Source organism: Oncorhynchus gorbuscha, linkage group LG12, assembly GCF_021184085.1.
Source record: "Oncorhynchus gorbuscha isolate QuinsamMale2020 ecotype Even-year linkage group LG12, OgorEven_v1.0, whole genome shotgun sequence".
Lineage (NCBI taxonomy): Eukaryota > Metazoa > Chordata > Actinopteri > Salmoniformes > Salmonidae > Oncorhynchus > Oncorhynchus gorbuscha.
Window position 1 is genome coordinate 34148469 of NC_060184.1, and position 10028 is coordinate 34158496.

The following is a 10028-nucleotide window of genomic DNA, read 5'->3' on the forward strand; positions in this document are numbered from 1 at the left end:
TGATTGAGCATCATGGGTAAAAACACACGAACATCTTCACCGTCACGCAAGCGTTTCCTGTTGTCTCTTGGTCGGGTTGTCTACATTGGTAATCGTTGTTACGGAATTATCAGACTAAAATCGTTTCAATTCCAGGCCAAATATGACTGAAAGCAAAACTACCGGTCCAACAGCCACGGAGGCTGGAGAGGAAAAGGACTGGGCAGCAGCAAAAGCCTTTTTTGGCCGTTTAAAAACAAACAAACCTAGACCTGTAAGTGATACATTCGCATATTGGGGCGGCAGGGTAGCCTAGTGGTTTGAGTGTTGGTTCAAAATCCACGAGCTGACAAGGTACAAATCTGTCGTTCTGCCCCTGAACAAGCAGTTAACCCACTGTTCCTAGGCCGTCATTGAAAATAAGAATTTGTTCTTAACTGACTTTCCTGGTTAAATAAAGGTAAAATAAAAATATTGTTTGCAGATAAAAAAGTGTCAATACGGGTATATTTGCTGCTAATCTCGTATCGTAATTTTATTATGTTTTGCAAACAGCCCAAACCCCAGTATGCCGTTACAATCGCCGTCTCCTCTCGCTCCCTGTTCAACATGGTTGCAGAGGGGAAGATCTACAAAGAAGATGGGGTCGAGAAGTATGTGGCCTATCAACAGGAGCACGACAATGAGCCGCTCATGCCAGGGGTGGCGTTTCCTCTAGTGAAGGTAGGTTAATTCAGAGAGTGATTGAAGGACATGGCCTACCGTCATGTCTGTGCGAGGAAAAGGCAGAGTGTGCCCTTACTATTATTATTGCAGTTTTGAAACTGCAGTAAAAGTGCACTAACTGCAGTCGACTGTGGTATTTCGGACGCAGGGATTGCAGAACAACTGCGGTTATACTGAAAAATTACTGCGGTGAAAAAGTTATTTTGGATGTAGTATTTTCAGCCTTCTGCAGTTATACTGCATTTTAACTACAGTTATACTGCCCTCTGACTGCAATCATTTTGGTAATGGGGTATTAGATTCTGTTTATAGGCAAATTGGCTCTGGCAACAAAAACAGCCAAAATATGAATTTAAACACAGATCGATTCTCAATTGCATTGAGATTCTAGAAACACAGCCCCCTACTTTCATATCACATCGACATAATTTCAGGAATGTAAGCATATTGGATGGCTGTCATTGATATTCCATTCACCCAGCTCAATGTAACATCGATAGATTTAGGCTACTACATGATACTCAAATGTGGACTTAAGTTCACAACAGCTGCCTGTGAACAGGCAAAAAAACATTAGTAAACCCACAATACAATCCATGTGTACAATCACGCTGTACAGCAAATTAATGCAAGTCGAGGTAAGCTTGGCCAGCTTGCATAAATAGCAGTCCTCTCTGAGGCAGGTTGTTGAGTAGGCTAAATGAACTGCATTAACTAGCTAAGTAAGTGAAAGGTAAATGCTGAAGGGAAAAAAATACAATGAAACATAGCTAGCTCTCTCTGCTTCTTATTAATTTTTGGAAGATTAATTTAACTGTTCGATTGTCTCTTTCTGAGTCAACTACTCACCACACTTTATGCAGTGCTAGCTGTAGCTTATGCTTTCAGAACTAGATTAATTCTCTGATCCTTTGATTGGCTGGACAAGATGTTAGTCCATACTGCAAGAGCTCTGATAGGTTGGAGGAAAGTCTGTGAAAGTCATCATCATTTCTGTTTAAGTCTATGAGGGGGTGTGAACGTTAAAATGTTTAAACAAAAAAATATGGATCCTTAAAATTTAAGAAACATTTACAGTACAGTTGGCTAGCCTGCTCTTTCTCTTTGCAAATCGTGTGTGTGTGTGTGTTCAGTCTTTTGGTCATTTGCGTGTAGAATATCCTAGCCTATTTATTGATGATAGGCCCTTCTTTACTGAAGGTGCCAGATCCAACTTTTAATTGCATATAGATAAGCCTAGTGCATAGTTCTGCCTGGTGGCCGACCTACCTATACTGTGCCTCTCTCCTCTCTCTCCCCCCGACCCTTTTGTAGCTCATTATGAAAGATGCAAGTGTTTGTGTTCGGAAGTACGGCAACTAATCAGTCTCCTCCTTTCCAGAAATACTGAATCTTAGGAGTTCATTCCTAGTGGCTGTTTTCTTTCAAATGTCACGGTATATAACACATTTCAAAGTACTTTATTTTGGAGAGAGTGGTCTGCGCGCAAGCAGCTCGTGATTATTTGATTGACATTTCTGGTCGGCTAGTGATTGACGTTATTCCGTTTCAAAAGTGGCATTCCTTTACAGACAAGTAAAATGGCGTAGCAATTTGGCATTTTACAAATGGTGTACCTTACAGACAGACAAACATGTCATAGCTGAGGTGCTTTCAAGGGTATATGACTGCGGTAGATATACAATTCATTCGGAAAGTATTCAGACCTTCACTTTTTCCACATTTTGTTACATTTCAGCCTTTATCTAAAATAGTTGTTTTTTGTTCCTCAATTTACACAGAATAGCCCATAATGACTAAGCAAAAACAGGTTTTTAAAAATAGTTATATTTTAAGCAACCATCACATTTACATAACTATTCAGACCCTTTACTCAGTACTTTGTTGAAGCACCTTTGGCAGCGATTACATCATTAAGTCTTCTTGGGTATGACACTACAAGCTTGGCACACCTGTATTTGGGGATTTTCTCACATTCTTCTCTGCAGATCCTCTTAACTTCTGTCAGGTTGGATGGGGAGAGTTGCTGCACAGCTATTTTCAGGTATCTCCAGAGATGTTCGATCTGGTTTGGGCTCTGGCTGGGCCACTCTAGGACACTTGGAGACTTGTCCCATAGCCACTCCTGCATTGTCTTGGCTGTGTGCTTAGGGTCATTTTCCTGTTGGAAGGTGAACCTTTTCATTAAGGATCTGTCTGTACTTCTGTTCATTTCCCCCCCTCGATCCTGACTAGTCTACCACTCCCTGCTGATGAAAAAAATCCCCACAGCATAATGCTGCCACCACCATGCTTCACGGTAGGGATGGTGCCAGGTTTCCTCCAGATGTGAAGCTTGGCATTCAGGCCAATGAGTTCATGGTTTGCGAGTCTTTAGGTGCCTTTTTGCAAACACCAAGCAGGCTGGCTGTCCTGTGCCTTTTACTGAGGAGTGGCTTCTGTGGAAGGTTCTCCCATCTCCACAGAGGAGCTCTGTCTGAGTGACCATCGGTTTCTTGGTCACATCCCTAACCAAGGCCCTTCTCCCCCGATTTCTCAGTTTGGCCAGGCAGCCAGCCTGTGGTTCCAAACTTCATCCATTTATGAATGATGGAGACCACTGTGTTCTTGGGGACCTTCAATGCCGCAGGAAGGTTTTGGTATCCTTCCCTAGATCTGTGCATTGACACAATCCTGTCTCTGAGCTCTACGGACAATTCCTTCGACCTCATGGCTTGGTTTTTGCTCTGACATGCACCCTCAACTGTGGAACCTTATTTAGAGAAGTGTGTCCTTTTCCAAATCATGTCCAATCAATTGAATTTACTACAGGTTGACTCCAATGTTAACACAGTTGCAGCCAACAGTGTTTTTCAGTGACATGTTTGTGGCGGCTGTCCTCCGTTTACACACAGGTGTTCGAAGACTCATTTAACTAATTAGCACATGTAGCCGACTGTTGTCCAAACTGCCCCTAGACATCTGGCAATTCTGGGAAATGCCAGATGGGCTGGACCAGTTAATTTGTTTTTATTTGTGTAATTTCTGTTATACTAATCTGCCAAGATGGGCAGGCCTGATTTTCTGATAGGCTGAGGTCATGCAAACTCATATTCAAAGTGAAACGTGGCATAGCTAAAGATACTTGTTCTGACACTGTCATCAGTTAGACAGACATCATGGATCATAAACTGTAAGGGTGGGTGTCACTGCCTATAAACTTAGGAAGAGCACATTTTACATTTCTTCTCAATCAAAATGTCATTTTATTTTGCAGCTAAAACCATGATTTGGGCAAACAGTAAAGTGCATTAGCCTCATGATTCCTGTAATGAAAGTGTGTGCCCTGTGCCTGTTTTCACTGGGGCCTGCTTCTGTAATGAGCAAGCACTCTCCCCACCCCCACCCTAATGCACTTGAGAGAAAAATATGTTCTAATCGTATGACATTTCAAAATGTAATTGGGGGGAAAACACAGCTTTGGAAGCTTTGTCCCCCTGTTCCTGGTTGACGATTGGAGGGCGTCCGCTTTCTGCAGGTATCATTTTTATTTCTCAACGCTCAATAGCAATTATTTTACCACCTAGATATTTGATATGGCTTTGCGATATGGAGCGGTACACGTGCGAAATGCGCAAAGGACATTGCAAGTGTAGTGTAGGCCTATAGGTCACATGGGTAGTAGCCTACAAATGCAATGTGCTTTAGGACATAAAATGTACTGTTGGTTGAATACATGGCTACTAGCAGTGGGGGTTAGTTATCGATCTAGTTAATTTTGTTTTGAGTTTCCACTTCCTCAGGTTTTGAACATTACGATGTATCATCTATTGAACTAAAAAATAAATCTGGAGTCCTTTTTTGACAGAAATATAGCAGCTATAGTCTAATTATCAACCCATAATACATGGCAATTACTGGGTTAGGTTGCATTGAGTCATGCATTCCTGCTTGTACATGTTAGATGACACAATGTTACACTTCTTCGGAGGGGGGGCCTCTGTCCAAGGCAATTGATCCCATCACCCAGAAGATATGTGAGATGATTCCCCAGCAGTTTGCCCCTCTCCATAACTCCTATGATGACCACCCACAACTCGACCCAGCAATATTTAGTAAGCCTAAATAACTGGTAAATATCAATGCCTATAATGCACGTTAGTTTTAACGTTAATGCAACTTCACTACAATGTTACCGTTATCAGGCCCGTTCAGATTGTTGCATAACATCATCATTCGTACCAAGGCTGGGCATGTCATAAGCCCATAATTCATTTGTTGTACAAAATGGGCACGTAAATAGCCTACTAATCATTTGTTAATTATCATAACACGCAACTGGATTCACCCTGTCTCTAATTAATCTCTGAGGAACTCTTGTCATTTTGGTTTCTCCACAGTAGATGTACAGCTATTTTATCAGTTAAACCACCTCAAGTGGCAGTTTAGAATTAATCTCCAATCTAAGGTAATATTTTTTTTTTTTTTGTTGAGCAACAGGTTTGAAGTGAGAACTAAACTTAGATTAGAGGAAAGATTTAATTTAAATATGAAATTTGTTGCGCCAAGATTATTAGAACTCTTCAACTGGGTTAGATCAAGGTTTAATCCATGTTGGTGTGAACCACTAACGTGGGCCGTGCTGATTCAGGAGAACATGTACGACGGGCACGAGTTTGCAATATAGCCTAAGTCGTTAGCTTGGCTTTTATAACGTCTAATGCTTAAGCAGACAGAAGAAAAGCAGCACAGAGTGACCGCAGAGAAGATGCTTAGACTAATAGACAGCACAACAGGGTGGCAAACCAGCATGGTTAGAGAAGAGGCCCAGTTATAGTGGTGAGTTGTAAAAACACCACTGGAAATGCATCTTTTTTTTAAACATGAGCTGGATAAAAGAGGAGGACCATGTGTTGCCAGTCACTGGAACAGAAAATGGTTGAGAAACACTGATTTGTACTACCAATGTTATGTCAGCACTATTGCCTATCAGGGTATAGTGTGTGTGTGTGGTTGGTGGCCTACCGGGGGTGGTAGCATGATGGAGGGATGGTGGTTTATACAGCGACGTGGGCTGGTGTGGATAAAATGCCCGGGCTGAATTCTTGTCCCCTTGTCTGCCTGCATATGTATATGTTGCAACTTGGGACTAAATAGTCTGAAGCAACCACCTGTAAGTAGTTGCTCTAGTACCCACCAGTCAGGTTTTGACTTTACCCCTGTGTCAATTCTGTCCTAAAAACACACACACACACACACACACACACTGCAGGCTCTGATGAATGTGAACGCACGTCTGAGGCGGCTCTACCCCGACAGCGACGAGTTGTTTGACATCGTCCTGATGACGAATAACCATGCCCAGGTCGGGGTGCGCCTCATCAACAGCATCAACCACTACGGTTCGTGGTCGACACGCTCAGCCATACTACAGTGCTATAAGCAGAGAAATACAATGACCAGTAATTCTAGTAATTATATATCTTTGGTTATAAGACTCACTCCTTCTGTGCTCCATTTCACTGAATGACTGGTATTTTTGACCAAATGTTTTTTTTATTAATAGTTAAATAGCTGTTTTGTGTGGATGTTAGTGGCCATCTTTGGCTACCAGCCTGAAGACGATACTATCAGATTTCTATTGGGTTCTGATATGTTTTTGTTTTTCACTCTCCCTGACAGATTTAACCATTGAAAGATTCTGTATGACGGGAGGGGAAAGCCCTATTGGCTACCTGAAGGCCTACATGACCAACCTGTACCTCTCAAAGGATGGAGAGCAAGTCATCGAGGCCATTGAGGAGGGTATTTGATAATGCTACTTTCCTTTATTGTCCTATAGGGATTAAACTGTTTTAGTTTAGCTTGAATACTGCGTTTATAACAGTTTAAAAAAATAAAAACTGTAGACATACATTGTGGGAACGTTTTATAGGTATAATATAGCCTACAGATGTAATACATTATGATACCATTGTTATGAGCATGTATAAGCCCCTTATAATTTATAAATAGGCATTGCAGCAGCGACCACGTTTGTGTCCGGAGATGTGGAGAACCAGCTATCTGACACACAGCTGAAAGTTGCCTTTGATGGGGACGCCGTCCTCTTCTCTAATGAGTCGGAGATCATCGTGAAACAACACGGCCTGGACACGTTCTTCGAGCATGAGAAGGAGTTTGAGAACAAACCTCTTGCACAGGTGTTCGAGAGTACATGCCTCCATTTTTCTTGTAGCTTTTCGTTTCTGATTCACTTTTTTTCCCAATGGGTAACACTTTATTTGGAGTCTCCCTATAGAGGGTTATAGATTAGAGGTCGGCCGATTATGATTTAACGCCGATACCGATTATTGGAGGACCAAAAAAAGCCGACACTGATTAATCGGCCAATTTTTTTACATTTATGTATTTGTAATAATGACAATTACAACAATACTGAATGAACACTTATTTTAACTGAATATAATACATCAATAAAATCAATTTAGCCTCAAATAAATAATGAAACATGTTCAATTTGGTTTAAATAATGCAAAAACAAAGTGTTGGAGAAGAAAGTAAAAGTGCAATATGTGCCATGTAAGAAAGCTAACGTTTAAGTTCCTTGCTCAGAACATGAGAACATATGAAAGCTGGTGATTCCTTTTAAACATGAGTCTTGAATATTCCCAGGTAAGAAGTTTTAGGATATAGTTATTATAGGACTATTTCTCGCTCTCCCATTTGTATTTCATTAACCTTTGACTATTGGATGTTCTTATAGGCACTTTAGTATTGCCAGTGTAACAGTATAGCTTCCGTCCCTTTCCTCGCTCCTCCCTGGGCTCGAACCAGGAACACATCGACAACAGCCACCCTCGAAGCAGCGTTACCCATGCAAAGCAAGGGGCGCGAGTGACGTTTGGAACGCTATTAGCGCGTACCCCGCTGACTAGCTAGCCATTTCACATCGGTTACACGAGCCTGATCTCGGGATTTGATAAGCTTGAAGTCATAAAAAGTGCAATGCTTGACGCACAACGAAGAGCTGCTGCCAAAACGCACAAAAGTGCTGTTTGAATGAATGCTTACGAGCCTGCTGCTGCCTTCCACCGCTCAGTCAGACTGCTCTATCAAATCATAGACTTAGTTATAACATAATAACACACAGAAATACGAGCCTTAGGTCATATGGTGGAATCCGGAAACCATCATCTCGAAAACAAGACATTTATTCTTTCAGTGAAATACGGAACCGTTCCGTATTCTATCTAACGGGTGGCATCCATAAGTCTCAATATTCCTGTTACATTGCACAACCTTCAATGTTATGTCATAATTGCGTAAAATTCTGGCAAATTAGGCGGCCCAAACACTTGCATATACACTGACTCTACGTGCAATGAACACAAGAGAAGTGACACAATTTCACCTGGTTAATATTGCCTGCTAACCTGGATTTCTTTTAGCTAAATATGCAGTTTAAAAAAAATATATGCTTCCGTGTATTGATTTTTAGAAAGGCATTGATGTTCATGGTTAGGTACACATTGGCGCAACGATACGCACCACATCAATTATATGCAACGCAGGACACGCTAGATAAACTAGTAATATCATCAACCATGTGTAGTTAACTAGTGATTATGATTGATTGTTTTTTATAAGATAAGTTTATTGCTAGCTAGCAACTTACCTTGGCTTACTGCATTCGCATAACAGGCAGGCTCCTCGTGGAATGCAATGTAATCAGGTGGTTAGAGCGTTGGACTAGTTAACTGCAAGATTGAATCCCCCGAGCTGACAAGGTAAAAATCTGTCGTTCAGCCCCTGAACGAGGCAGTTAACCCACCGTTTCTAGGCCGTCATTGAAAATAAGAATGTGTTCTTAACTGATTTGTCTAGTTAAATAATGGTGTAAAAAATATTTTTTAAATCTGCCAAATCTGTGTCCAAAAATACAGATTTCCGATTGTTATGACAACTTGAAATCGGCCCTAATTAATCGCCCATTCCGTTTAATCGGTCGACCTCTATTATAGATGTTCAACTTACTATCAACAAACGTTTTAACGAACACACCCACTTACTCTAATCCGAGACCTAACCTTAACCCTTATAAGTTGTTGCTTATCATCCATGGTAGTTGATTGATTGGTGATAGTTTGAGCATCTAAAGACCATCTATAATAGGAGAATGTCCAAATAAACTTGAACCCATTAATGTTTTATTTGCTTAGATTTTATTTTTTAATTGAGAAAAAAATGATGCAATGCCAACCCTATGTCTCGTTCATTCACTCAGGGTCCCTTAAAGTGTTTCCTGGAGGCGCTGGGGATGCTCCAGAGGAAGTTCTACGCCAAGAACGAGCGTATGACCTGCCCCATTCGTACCTACCTAGTAACATCCCGCAGTGCAGCCAGCTCAGGGGTCCGCGTCCTCAAGACACTCAGGAGCTGGGGCCTGGAGATAGATGAGGCCCTGTTCCTAGCCGGGGCCCCTAAAGGGCCTCTCCTGCAGAAGATCCAGCCTCACATCTTCTTTGATGACCAGATGTTCCACATTGAAGGTGCCAAGGAGCTGGGGACTATCGCAGCACACGTGCCTTATGGGATTGGACAGAAGTACCACAAGGGGATATTTATTGAGCAGCCTGCCAAAGACACGACGTAGTGAGCCTCCTAGGGGTGGGAATGTAGAATACATTATGCAAATAGTTAGTTGCGCACAACCCTGTCATCAGCAGTCGTTTTTGTTTTGTGCTGGATTTTGTATTTTTAAAAATAAAGCTACTGGTACTAAAATATTTGTATCAGCATATACTGTAGTAAAAATGTACTACTCACCTCAGGGATTTTTGCTAAAATAAAACAAGTTTACAATGTCACCTAATGTTCTGTTTCATAAGAAAAGGAAGAATACTTTTCTGCAATATTCATCATATTCCAGTTAATTACAGAATGTACTATCTAGTTGTGTGAAAATGTATTTCATGAAGTGTGTAAGTCGCTCTGGATAAGAGCGTCTGCTAAATGACTTAAATGTAAATGTTCACATTTCACACAGGGAAGTGTTTTATATCTTTAGAGAAGGACATTTGCTGCAGAGACAAACATGTATTTTACAGTAAAATGTCAAAATAATGGGAAACTGTTGCGTACATGAGGGATACAAAGTATATTGAAATTAGTTGCTTCCACACAGGTGTGGTTCCTGAGTTAATTAATCAATTAGCATCCCATCCTGTATAAAATTAAACAAATGCTGGTCATGCCATTATTTTTGCCTACCATTGCTATGCCCCCATCCACAGGGCACAAGTAGGCACTGAATTATTTGACGAGCATAGCATGACAACTAT

At 41.2% G+C, this 10028-nt stretch overlaps 1 protein-coding gene across 1 annotated transcript; it reads left to right on the forward strand.

Annotated features, from left to right (window-relative positions):
* LOC123990911 (cytosolic 5'-nucleotidase 1A-like) lies at positions 1–9554 on the forward strand. The gene is made up of 6 exons (XM_046291925.1): positions 1–253; positions 535–702; positions 5957–6086; positions 6367–6489; positions 6700–6887; positions 8972–9554. The coding sequence occupies exons 1-6, from the start codon at positions 143–145 to the stop codon at positions 9338–9340; spliced, it is 1089 nt and encodes a 362-aa protein (XP_046147881.1). The 5' UTR covers positions 1–142; the 3' UTR covers positions 9341–9554.
* Positions 9555–10028: the final 474 nt, after the last annotated feature.

Bases quoted from the DNA above. Each gene is read 5' to 3' on its own strand.
- LOC123990911 (XM_046291925.1), top strand. From the start codon at position 143: ATGACTGAAAGCAAAACTACCGGTCCAACAGCCACGGAGGCTGGAGAG. The intron at 6,087-6,366 runs GTTCGTGGTCGA...TCTCCCTGACAG, and splicing joins CAACAGCATCAACCACTACG to ATTTAACCATTGAAAGATTC. The intron at 6,888-8,971 runs GTGTTCGAGAGT...TCATTCACTCAG, and splicing joins AGAACAAACCTCTTGCACAG to GGTCCCTTAAAGTGTTTCCT.